Source organism: Lissotriton helveticus, chromosome 5_1 (genome assembly GCF_964261635.1).
Source record: "Lissotriton helveticus chromosome 5_1, aLisHel1.1, whole genome shotgun sequence".
NCBI lineage: Eukaryota > Metazoa > Chordata > Amphibia > Caudata > Salamandridae > Lissotriton > Lissotriton helveticus.
The window spans coordinates 1,707,783,944-1,707,796,791 of record NC_136065.1 but is presented as its reverse complement, the minus strand read 5'-3'; the positions used below and the strand labels follow the sequence as shown (position 1 = coordinate 1,707,796,791).

General features: G+C 43.2%; 1 protein-coding gene across 1 annotated transcript; it reads left to right on the top strand.

The window, feature by feature from the left end:
* The first annotated feature begins 11,317 nt into the window (after window positions 1-11,317).
* LOC144752771 (olfactory receptor 5V1-like) lies at window positions 11,318-12,319 on the top strand. The gene has a single exon (XM_078640624.1). It carries the CDS (start codon window positions 11,318-11,320, stop codon window positions 12,317-12,319), a length of 1,002 nt encoding a protein of 333 aa, XP_078496750.1.
* Window positions 12,320-12,848: the final 529 nt, after the last annotated feature.

Sequence of the window (12,848 nt, the reverse complement as noted above, 5' to 3'; positions counted from 1 at the left end):
CATTTCATTCCCACCCTTTATCTGACTGCACCAGAACCTCCTCTTACCATGTATTCGGTATGGATTATTGGACATAGCTACATCCACTGGGCTCAAAGGTATGCAGCTACCAGAAATTTTCACAACCTTGACTTACCAAATGTAGACATAAAATGGATTGGCCAAAGGGGATTGAGATGTCATCAATTGATACCATTGGTGAAAACCTTTTTGCATCCGCCACACCCTAACCTCATATTTCTGCACTGTGGTGGAAATGACTTAGGCACTTTGACTGGGGTAGGTCTGGAAATGCTTTTAAAGGACACCTTTGAGCAATTGATGGCACTTTTTCCTCAAACTGCCTTGGTATATTCCAATATATACCAAAGACAGAAATGGAAGTGGTCCAACCAATTTTGTCCACAATTTGAGAAAGCACGGAAACATGTGAATAAATCTGTTTCTGCTTACATGAGAGACTATGGAATGGGTTCAATATACAACAACAACTTGCGTTACAACATGCAAGATATCTACAGAGGAGATGCTGTGCACTTCTCAGATGAGGGGAATAGAATATTCCTCCTGATTATAAGACTGTGCATTGGAACCTACTTGTAGGTACCTAAATCAGCCACAGAACCCAAAAGCTCTTTTCAGAGCTACCCTACCTCTGATCACTCCAAATGATTATCTTTTTCTAACTTTTTTCACTGTTTTTCACTAAAGTACGCTCCCCGGTACGCTTCCCGGTACGCGTACCGGGCGCTCCCCCGCGAAAATTAGAAAAAAAAAATTATTGGGGGCCTATATGGGCCTCCTAAGCCCCCCTCAGAAAACCAAGGGGGTCAGGGAGTGTCTACCGTGCCCCCTTTTACCCATTCCCAACGTTGTTTGTCCTCCATCTTGTGTCTCAATTCTTCCGAAACACAAGATGGAGGACTCCCATAGTGCTGCCGGTACGCGTACCGGGGCGCGTACCGGGAAGCGCTCCCAAAATTTTTTTAAAGTTAATTTACATAAAAACCACAGGAGCCACTTTCACCAAATATAGAATAGGCCCTACTACATACCAATCCTTACCATTTTCCCAAATTTGGTAGAATTCCATTGAGCCATTTGAGCTGTAGCATTGTCTAAATATCCTGAGGTAAATTACATGACAAAAACACATCTGAAGTGTTAGAATTTACAACCAATTAAAATGTTACTTTCATTTTCTACTTTTTTTTCCTGACATTTGATTGGTTATGTACATGAATATAAATGAAAAATGAGAGGGAAACACTGCCATTTTGACTACAACTACTTGAGGTACATCTTGAAAGGATTCTCGCATTTTCTCTTCTTCACCTCTCTGTAAAGTAAGTTGATAATTTGTAAGGGGCACTTTAAGTTAATTTGTAAAAACGTTTTCTGATAGTTATTTACTGTCCCTCTGCTATAGTTATACATAGAGATAGGCTACTCTGTTATATTTATGGATTGACTTAGGCTTCTCTGCTATAATTATGAATTTACTTACGCTTCTTCACAGGCACTTTGTTATATTTCTACTTCCTGCCTGTTACCATACACTGCCCAAAGTTAACTTCACTGTTAAAAAATCAGAACTACCTGTCTGAACTTAAACCCAACAGTGCCCTAACTCTACTGATATAGTTATTTGTTATGCAATTTACAGCAAAAAAATGGAAGGGAAGCAAGAAAACATCAATCTTTCCTTCGAGATTACATATGAGGAGATTCTTAACGAAGATTTTGTTGAAGAAGATTTTATGGATCAGTCTTTGGATCAACACTTTATTGAATGTTTACAAGATATAGAAACATGCATTTTTGAGGAGATTCCAGATGATCTAATGCTGGAAGTTTTATTGAACTATGAAAATTCTAACCAATACATTTTTATTTAATAATAAAAAATTGTTTGAGACATTATTCATTTTTATATCTAATTCATGAAGTACTAACAAAATGATTATGTTTATATTATAGTATAAAGTGAAACTTACAGTATACTGTGTAATTTTAAAACATCATAAGGGAGCAGGGTAGACTACCCATGATCCCCTAGGTCTTCTCAGGGAGTACTTAAAGGATTTATATTTATATTATAGTATAAAGTGAAACTTACAGTATACTGTGCACTTTTAAAACATCACAAGGGAGCAGGGTAGACTACCCATGATCCCCTAGGTCTTCCCAGGGAGTACTTAAAGGATCTGTTTTTGCTTTCCTGACAGACTATGGTATGGATTCCATATACCACAATAACTTCTGGAACAACATGCAAGATATCTACAGAAAAAAAGGTGTACATTGAATTTAAGACTCTGCATTGGTACCTACATGTTGGTACTTAAATCACCCACACAACACAACAACTCTATTCAGAGCTACCCTACCTCTAAGCACTTTAAATTATTATTTTACTGTTTCACTGAGTTTTCCCCATGTGTAGGGGGGGAGGTGTGTGTGGAGGATGGTGGGGTGTGTCTGTGAGGTGTGTGTGTGTCTGGAGGGGTGAGGTGTATAGGTGTGTGTAGGTGTGTGGGGTATGTGGGTGTGGGTGTGGGTGTGTAAGGTGTGTGTGTGGGTGTGTGGGGTGTTTGAGTGTAGGTGGAGGTGTGGGTGTGTGTGGTGTGTGTGGGAGGGGTGTGGGTATGGGGGGCATGTGTGTAGAATGTGTGTGTATGTGTGGGATGTGTGGGTGTGTCTGTGAGGTGTGTGTGTGTGGGGGGGAGGGTGGTGTGTGTGTGGGATGTGTGGGGTGTGTCTGTGAGGTATCTGTGTGTGAGTGTGTGTGTGTGTGTGTGTGGGTGTGGATGTGTAAGGTGTCGGTGTGGGGTGTTTGGGTGTGGGTGGAGGTGTGCGTGTGTAAGGTATGTGTGACTGTGGGGGTGTGGGGTTGTGTGCGTGTGGGTGTGTATGGGACGTACTTGTAGGTACCTAAAACAGCCACAGAACTCAAAAGCTCTTTTCAGAGCTACCCTACCTCTAATCACTCAAAATTATTTTTTTACACTACTATTTTCACTATTTTTCACCAAAGTACGCTCCCCGGTACGCTTCCCGGTACGCGTACCGGGCGCTCCCCCACGCGAAAATCGAAAAAAAAAAGAATTTTTTTTTCACCCGCGGGACCCTTTTATGGCCCCCACATCAAACCTAGGGGGTCAGGAGGGGTCTACCCTGCCCCCTTTTGGTTATTTCCCCCTTTGTTTTTGCCACCTCTTGTGTCTCGATCCTACCGAGACACAAGATGGCGGCCGCTCCGGACTGTTTGTAATGTTTACAGACACCCGAGAGCCAATCAGCTTTCCGTGCACAAGTCGCGTGGCGCGCCCGGAGTGCTCCCCGGTGCGCGTAGCGGGGCGCAGCTATAGATATATATATTTTTTTGAACCTAAATTACTCAAAATCCTCTGGAGCACATATCTTGAGACATAGCAAAGACACATCGGGCTAGCAGTCCCTACAATTTTGCCAAGTTTGGTGAAAATCCATTCAGCCGTTCGAGCTAAAAGTGAGTCCGACCGCCCTATGGAAATTAACATGGGGAAAACATGTTTTGGGACCCCCCCTTTTATCTCGGCCCCCGCTTGATGAATGCCCCCCAAACTTTCAGGGAAGGAGCGGAGTGCCGCGAGGCAAATTTGAGGAAAATTTCATGCAGATTCCTCAACCAGCGCCAAAGTTATTCCCAATAGAATGTTGCGGTTTCCCTATGGATAACAATCCTAACTATAACTACCTACTGGCGACCGCCAGTAGGTAATATATATATATACATATATATATATATATATATACACTTGAAACCCAGTTTATTTAATGCATCTTTGATCCACATATGCTACCTTCCTTCATGTATCTAAAAACCTTCCACTTACTCTAGCACTCTCGAACAACTCAAAGCAGCTCGGAGAAGCTACAAAAAACCCATCCACAATGAAAAATGTATTTATTTTATTTATTTATTTTATTTATTTGACTTGTAAAGCGCACTATCACCTTGCAGGCATCCTGGCGCTGGTGGCTCAAAAGAGCGGGAGAGTGTCAGGAAGGACAAACCGGAGTGAGCAAGTTACAGTTATTTGGGAAACAACCAGGTTTTGATCTTTTTCCTAAAGGGGAGAAACTCCCTGGTTTGCCTTATCTCGCACGGGAGCTGATTCCAAAGTTGGCCGCGGCCACCTCAAAGGATCTTCCCCCTGATCTAACCTTTCTAAATCTAGGCACCCTCACCAGCCTAGCCTCTGAAGAACGAAGCAGCCTGGTTGGTGTATACCAAGCAAATTTCGATTGCAGGGAGAGGGGGCCCATTCCATGGAGGGCCTTAAAAACGAGACAAGGGGCCTTAAATTGTACCCTCTGTCTCAGAGGGAGCCAATGCAGTTTCGCCAAAGCAGCCAGCCCGTGTGCTCTCCCAGGAAGCCCCAGGACCAACCTAGCGGCCGTTGATTGCATTCTTTGGAGTCTGTCCAGCAAAAAGCCAGGGGACTCCAGTAGTAGGGCATTACAATAGCCCAACCTACTAAGGATCATACACATTGCCACTTGTGCATGTGCCTGGAATGGTAGAAGTGGGAGGATCTTCCGCGGAGACCACAGAATAGAGAAACAACAGGCGGTCGTATTTTTAACATGAGTCTCCATGCTAAGCTTCTGATCAAGCATAACCCCTAGGTTACGGACTGATTCCGCTGGCCGCACTTTAGTCCCTGTCTCAGGAGGCCAAAAATTCTCTGAAAATGGACGGGAGATCTTATTCCCGGCGCTAAAAAGCACCTACGTCTTCCCCGCATTAAACTGAAGAGAATTGTTTTTTAGCCACCGTGACGTATCCCGCAGACAGTTGTGGAATACCTCCACAGGTGTCGATTCCTCTCCCTCAAAGGAGAGGATCATCTGTGTATCGTCAGCGTAGTTTTTTATCTTTATGTTATAGGCTTTAATGAGCGATGCCAGAGGTCTTAGATATAAGTTAAAAAGGATGGGGCTGATAGCTGATCCCTGTGGCACCCCATATGGGACAAGAGAGAACGCTGATTGAAAGGGGGGCAAGGACACCGCCTGCTGTCTGTCCCGCAAAAATGACCAAAACCACATCAGAGCGCTACCTCTCACCCCAGCATCACTTAAACGGCCCAGTAGGATCTTGTGGTTAACCGTATCAAAGGCGGAAGACATGTCAAGCAGAATCAAAAACGCTGCCTGCCCCCTGTCTGCACGCCTTTGAAGCTCATCCACGGCAGTGACCAAGACTTTTCTGTCCCATGAGCCGGGCAGAAGTCAAATTGATCGTCCTCTAATAAGTGATGCTGTTCCAGATCTTTGGAGAGGGTTACACTGACCAAACGCTCAACAATTTTGGCCGGAAAGGGCAGCAGGGAAATGGGTCTATAGTTCTTGGAACATTCTGGGTCCAAAGAAGGCTTTTTCAACAGGGGAGATATCACAGCCTGCTTCCACTGGGCTGGAACAGTACCAAGCCAACTTCTTCTGCTCCGCCCTGGACAATGCAAAAAACAGACCTAATGAACTCTTTAAAATCATCAAGCTACAAATCACTAAGCCCACAACAACCTTCACCCAGGCCTCCACGGAACTCTGTGAAGAAAAAATCACTAAGATTAAACACTCGCTAGACACCAGCAGCGATCCCGACAGTGAAAGCCTTCCCCTAGGTACTACAGAAAGCACTTGTCTTCACAACGCAACTACATGGAAGGCCTTCTCTCCCATCACAGAAACCGAGATTATCAAGCTAATCTCAACCTCCAAACCCGCCTCTCAACTCCTAGACCCTATACCTACCCAACTAACCAAAAACCTCAAACTCGCCATAGCTCCCTTCTGGTGCAGAATCATCAACAGCTCCCTCCAATCTGGCACTATACCTGATTGCCTCAAAGTTGGCCAAGTCACACCACTACTAAAAAAAACAGACCTTGATTGCACGGACCTGAACAACTTCAGACCCGTCTCCAATCTCCCCCTCCTATCCAAAATCCTGGAGAAATGCGTCCTCTCACAGCTAACTCAACACATGGACAACATCAACCTTCTTGACCCCCACCAATGGGGGTTCAGAAAAGGTTTCAGCACCGAGACAGCGATCCTCAACATCACAGACGACATCCACTAGTCACTAGACTCTGGCCAAAGCTGCCTTCTCATTCTCCTCGACTTATAGGCAGCCTTTGACACAGGAGACTACCAACTTCTCATCAAGGCCATTAAAGAAAGGGCGGTTGCCGATGATAAGGTCCTCCGATGATTCACCTCTTTCCTCCAGAACCGCTCGCAAAAGATAAAAATCAAGAACTTTACCTCCGACCTCCACCCTGTCAGCAGAGGTGTTCCCCAAGGCTCAGTGCTCTCACCACAACTGTTCAACATATACATGGAACCCCTCACCATCATTCTTAAAAAGGCAAATATCCCCTTCCACCTGTACGCTGATGACACTCAGATCTATTTAGAAACCTCCTCCCCAGACGACATCCTCAAACTCAATAACACTCTGAAAGAAATTCAAGGCTGGCTAACCCAAAACCACCTTAAACTCAACCAAGAAAAAACGGAGATCCTCCTCATCTTTAACAAAGAAGAGAACCCACAATTTGCAGAGTGGCTTAAAGCTTTGGACGCTCTAAACGGTAACCTCACCTTGGCCAAATCCGTAAAATCCTTAGGAATCACCCTAGACCCCAAACTGGACACGACCAACCACATCAAAAAATCTGCAAAGACTGCCTTCCTCAACCTAAGGCTTCTATACAAAATCAAACTATTCATTCCTGCCAAAGACCTCAAACAAGCCACACAATCGCTGGTGTTATCCAGGCTCGACTACGGCAACGCAACCCTCACTGGTGCCTCAAAATCCAACTTGGCTTCCCTCAGAACAACCCTCAATGCAGCAGCTAGAATGGTCACTGGAATCAAGAAATACGACCACATTTCACCAGCACTAAGAGAACTAAAATGGCTTCCAGTTGAACAGTGAGCCAATTCCAGAATGCCTCACGCACAAAGCCCTCCACACTGGAAAACCAGACTATTTAGCCGCCAAACTTAAGAGGGCCGGGCAGACGAGAAACCTCAGGAGCTCAAACTCCCTCCTTCTTATTTCCTTGAAAACACGCAAACACAAAACAGCTGCGAAATCATTTACCGGAACCGCACCCAAAATTTGGAACTCCATCCCAGCAGACATCAGAACTATCCCTTCCTTCACAAAATTCAAAAAACACCTTAAAATCCTCCTGCTGAATCACGCCCTCCCAAATGGATAGCCACACTTTCCCTGAGGCGGGTGTTATCTGACTAGACTCTGCTCTCTTCCTCCTCAGTCCGCCTCAAGACTATCCTTACACATGATTAAGCGGCCTCACGATCCTCAGTCCACCTCCACTCAGCATTCAACAAGGCTACCTCAGGACTCTTCCACTCCGCCTTGAAGACCTGGGACCCCTGGTCTGCTGATCCTCCCAGGTCAACCGAAATTAGCATTCAACAAGGCTTTCTCCGAACTCGTCCACCGCTTCCATAAGCCTTAGCACGCTTGGACTATCGAACGATCTTTTCTTTTTGCTGACGATTTTCTAATATGCTTATTTACCTTGAAACAATGCTGTAAAGCGCTCCGATACCCTCAGGTCTGGTCAGCGCTATATAAAACTATAATATTACTTTTGGATCCATATATTTATTACTTTTACTTATGTAGTACTTTTCTTCTGGTTCTGCAAATCTAATGCCCTGCCCTATTTTTCCCCCTGTCCTGCGCTCGGAGTGTCCTCTGGCTCAACTCGCTGACTCATCTCAAGCCTCTTTCTATTGCTCCTGTACACTACCCTGTTTCTCATCCTATGCCTCTATCAATGTATCTCTTACCTCTGCTCTGCCATTCATCCCGTACCCCATGCCAATGCTGTAATCAAATGGAGTATCCCATTTGGGGAGCTTCTGAGAGCGAAAAGAAACTGTAGCACCATCGAGGCATTTAAGTCTGAGTCTAAGATCATGAGGAAGAAATTCAGGGAACAGGGCTACCCCATATGGGTAATTAAAAGATCAGTGAAAAAAAGTGTAACAAGTCACTAGAGATCAAACTCTCCAGGAAAAAAACACAACCAGTAAAACCGAAAACATTACAAGAGTGATCTTTACATACAACAGGGAATCCAAACAAATAGCGAAAATCCTGAAAATCCTGAACAACAACTGAAACATGTTAAAAAGTGATCCAGTTGTTGGACAGGAACTGTCCAACCGTCCCATGATAACATACAGAAAAGGGAGGAGTCTCAAGGACGTTCTAGTCAAAGGAGATATCACCACAAGATACAGAGAACCCCAACATAGTCTACGAGGATTTTTTCCTCTTGGGCATTGTAAGGCCTGCAGATTCAGTCACATGGTGAAAAGATATACACACCAAGCACAATCAAAAGCATCAACCAATTTTTGGCCTGTAGTACCACACATGTCATGTATGTGCTAGAATGTCCATGTAGGATGAAATACATAGGGAGCACGACTTTTGCAGCAAAAAAAAGAGTACTCGAACACCTCAGGGCCATAAATAACAAGGACAGACACTACCCAGTGGGCCGCCATTTTGAGGAATACCATCTCTCAAGTAGCTCTTTGCTGAGATATTTCATCATTGAACAAGTTCAATTGAACAAAAGGGGTGGAGACAGATCCCTCCTTCTCAGAAAAAGAGAATCATGGCACATCATCGACTTACAGACAAGTAATCCGTGGGGTCATAACCAGGATGAGGAACTGATTATGCATTTGCATGAAAAGTAGGGGGCATTGAGATCATCTTTTCTGACATTCATCATCAATTTTTAGGCATAGTATATGTTTAGAGTTTCATGGCAATAGACTGTATTTATCTTTGCCTAGTGTGTTACATAGTGTAAAGTGTAAAAGTTTTTACCATTATCAAGTTTTAATCTTTTTGTATTTTTCCATCTTTTCACAGGAGGGTAGGAAGGGACCTACTGATACCTGTAAGAATATGTTAAGGTCCCCTCCCCCTTTTCTTCGCCACTAGGAGGAATCGGCACAGTGGAAGATAAGACTATGTATCAATTTTTTATTTGAACACTAGTATTTGCACAGTTCATTATGATTTTTACCTGCACATAGCACGTGTATAAGTGAGAGAGAACCTGGGATTCCAGGGCTGGGGACTGTTACCACCACCCATAGTAGTTTTTTCTGAACATTTGGGGTAACTCTCATAGGAATTTAAGCAGCAATGTTCAAGATGCATGAGAGCCTGGCGCATAACATGGTTCTCCATAGGTAGGATAATTGAAACAAAACTGGGGAAATGGCCACTATGGTCGAGGGACGTATATGCAACAGATGCATTTCCTGTTATTATTTTAATAACTCCTGGGTAAAGAGTGAAAGGCTCTGTGCCACTAAGGTGTATCGGATAACAAAGTGACATCCCTGTCCCCAAGCCGTTATTTCGTGCAACTGCACGCTACTGTTTACTCCAATCACATGTGAATGACCAGTGTAGACCTGACAAACATGGGTTAAAATGCCAATAATACAATTTATACTTTTTTTGTCTAACCTGTAGCCGCTGTTTTTATTGTACAATTGTGAAGAACCAACACTGTTATGTTGGAAAGATGCCACTAGAGCCCATGTATCACTCATATCTTTAATTTAAGCACAAGTTCCAGACATTTCATATTCTAATTTGGTTGATAGGTTGCCAATTTCTTGCTGGTGAAGTAAATATTTGGCTTCGGTCCCACACAGACTAACTTGCCAGTTTGTTATAGTTAAAATTCTTTTATAAACTGGATCCAGATCTGCTGGAATCACTCATCTTTGAGATAGCTAGAACATGTTTTTGGTTTACTTTTAGAAAGTCTGCATTTTCTTTCTTCAGTCATTTAGTGCATGTAGGCTGTCTCTAATCAAATGACCAGGTGTAGTTGGCTTTGCATATTCCTTCTAGACAGCAACACACAATGGGAGGGTGGGTGTGTCTCATTGGGGCATCTGTGGCATGATGAGAGGGAGGAGCTGGGCACAGCCTCATTTACACAAGAATAGGCTGAGTCCCTCTGTAGAGAGTCTAAAGCCAGTGCAAGAAGGAAGGACATCTATAAACGTCAATGGCATGTCTTTGAAGTCTCCCCCACTTAAAAAGCAACACTAGGTATAATTACTGATCCTTAGACGCCACCACTTCAGTACATTTCTTGCTTTGGTGAGAAAGACTAGACACACATCTCTTGCACCCGGAACTCAGAGTGACTCAAAGGTCTAGTTGGCTGAACTACTGATCTGAAGCCTCAGGGCCACAATAGGCTTCCAACCTACTTGCATCTGCACCTGAACTCTGCTATCTGTGAGTCTACTCTGCCAAGTGGTGCCACTCCAATCCAGGACCCTTAGAAGTTGGTCTAAGGTGATTATCAGAGGAACTGACAGAACTTCTTTACTGAGCAACACATCTCTGAGCAGACTCACGCAATACTCCTCGGCCAGATTTAAGGTTCTCTGTTCAGCGGGCCTAACTGGATCCCTGTAGCTAGCCCATGCTCCATTGTAGTCAGCCTGACCTTGTGATTTTGTCCCTATCGAGAGCGACCTGATATGCCCAATAACGCTTTATGCTTTTTGGCGCTATTTTTCACTTTAAACTTAAAAAATGAACACATCCGGTTTTCTAATTGGATTTTTGTTGTTTTGATGGTACTTTATTTATTAAATTCTGATTTATTTTTCTAACCTGGTGTGTGATCTATTTGTGTGGTGTTTTTACTGTTTACTGTTTGAAGTGTTTCACAAATACATTACACACTGCCTCTAGGTTAAGCCTGACTGCTCTGTGCCAGTCTACCAGAGGGTGAGCACAGCATAATGTGGGGTTTGCTTGTACCTTACCCTGACTAGGATTGTGGTTGCTGTTTGACCAGGGCTTGCACCCAAATCAACCAACAACCCAATTTCTAACAACTCTGTTAGGGAAATATGTCTGAATAAAGAATATCCAAGTTTATGACTCAAATGAGCCGTCTTTAGTTTTGAGGAATACTAATGAATGTCAATTCTTGTTGGGGGGATGGTCAAGATCGTAGTCGTGGTCTGATATTTTTTTGATATTTTAAATTGCCATGTTTATCTTTAAAGCTAAACAACCTTTACAGTGCCATACCTGCACAAAGAATAGCGCCTGATTATGCATTTAAACCAATTTTAGAATACGTTTTATAATTAATATAGCAAGGAAGTCACATCTGCTTTATCCTGCAGATATATCGGATGAAAGAAAATGGAGCTTAAAAATCATACCTTGGATTCATCATTTCGTCTCATGATGTTTTCTGATCTTCCCTGGGTAAACTGGGTGCTTTTCGTTCTGTTCCTTGTCATGTACCTACTGGCCGTGGTGGCGAACCTCCTTCTGATCCTACTTCAAAGACTGGATTCTCATCTTCGCACTCCAATGTACTTCTTCATCAGTCACCTATCCTTCATTGATATCTTTTACACCACATCCATTGTGCCAAAAATGTTGTTCAATTTATTAACAGGGGATACATCTATCTCATTTGTGGGCTGTGCCATGCAGATGTATTTCTCATTGACATTAGGGGCAACTGAATGCCTTCTACTCGCTGCCATGGCTTATGATCGCCATGTTGCCATCTGTCAACCACTGTTCTACCATGTCCGAATGAATCAAAGGATATGTGTTGCTTTAACTGCCAGCTGTTGGGTCTCTGGTCTTGTGAACTCCTTTTTCCACACAATGCTTGTTTTTCGACTGCCTTTCTGTATGTCTAGACAAATCAAGCATTTCTTTTGTGAAGTGCAGCCAATGTTAAGGTTGTCCTGCGCGGATACACATATTAATGAAATGTTGATGCTTGCTGCTTCAGTTGTCTTTGCAGTTTTCTCCTTCCTGATAGTCGTTTGCTCCTACTTTAACATTATCTCCACTATAATAAAAATCAGTTCTTCGAAAGGAAAGTCTAAGGTGTTCTCCACATGCTCTTCCCACCTTACAGTTGTCATCATATACTATGGAACTATCACATTTAACTACATGCGTCCAATTTCTAGCTATACCTCAGATAGGGAGAGGGTGATCTCTCTTTTATACACATTTGTGGTACCAATGTGTAACCCATGTATATATAGTATGAGGAACAAGGAAGTGAAGGGAGCCTTGATCAAAGCCATAGTCAAAATACGTGGCACTCTCGAAAATAGCAGAATTGTAAACCAGAGATCCCCCAAGCAGAAGTTTCCTGCATCTCAGAACTTGTAAATTCTAGAGCTGCCTGAAAAGAGACGAGCATGGTTCAAGTTTCTTTTTTCATGTTCTCAAGGACATAAAAGACTTTTTAGTAAGGAGGTTAAAGGAGGTTGCTGAGTTCCACCAAATAGTTCTTAAATTGTCCTTTGGTACTCAAATAGTTGGTTATTTTCTGCAAACTTTGTGAATGTAAAAGCTGTATTCACATTTTACATTATCACTAGTATGGAATGTGGCAGGGAGCAAAGGCATAAGAGTGGCACTGAGGGGTATATTTACTAAAATGTCTCGCAATGTGGAGCAGTAGCCAAACTTACTGCGTTGTATTGTATTATTCAGGGAGAGTAGGAAAGGGTCATATCTACAGAGATGTTGCACTGTCCTGCACTTACCCAAGCGCTGGTGCCAGTTAGTCTGCCAGCCCAGCGTACACACATTTGCATTTTAGTGTAAAAGTGTTCTCGTCAAGTTTAGTATTGTACAGGGAAGGTTCCTTTCTAGTACACAATACTATCATTAGACTAACTTTTTTTTTTTCACA

Coding starts and splice junctions, on each gene's coding strand:
- LOC144752771 (XM_078640624.1), top strand. CDS start 11,318: ATGGAGCTTAAAAATCATACCTTGGATTCATCATTTCGTCTCATGATG.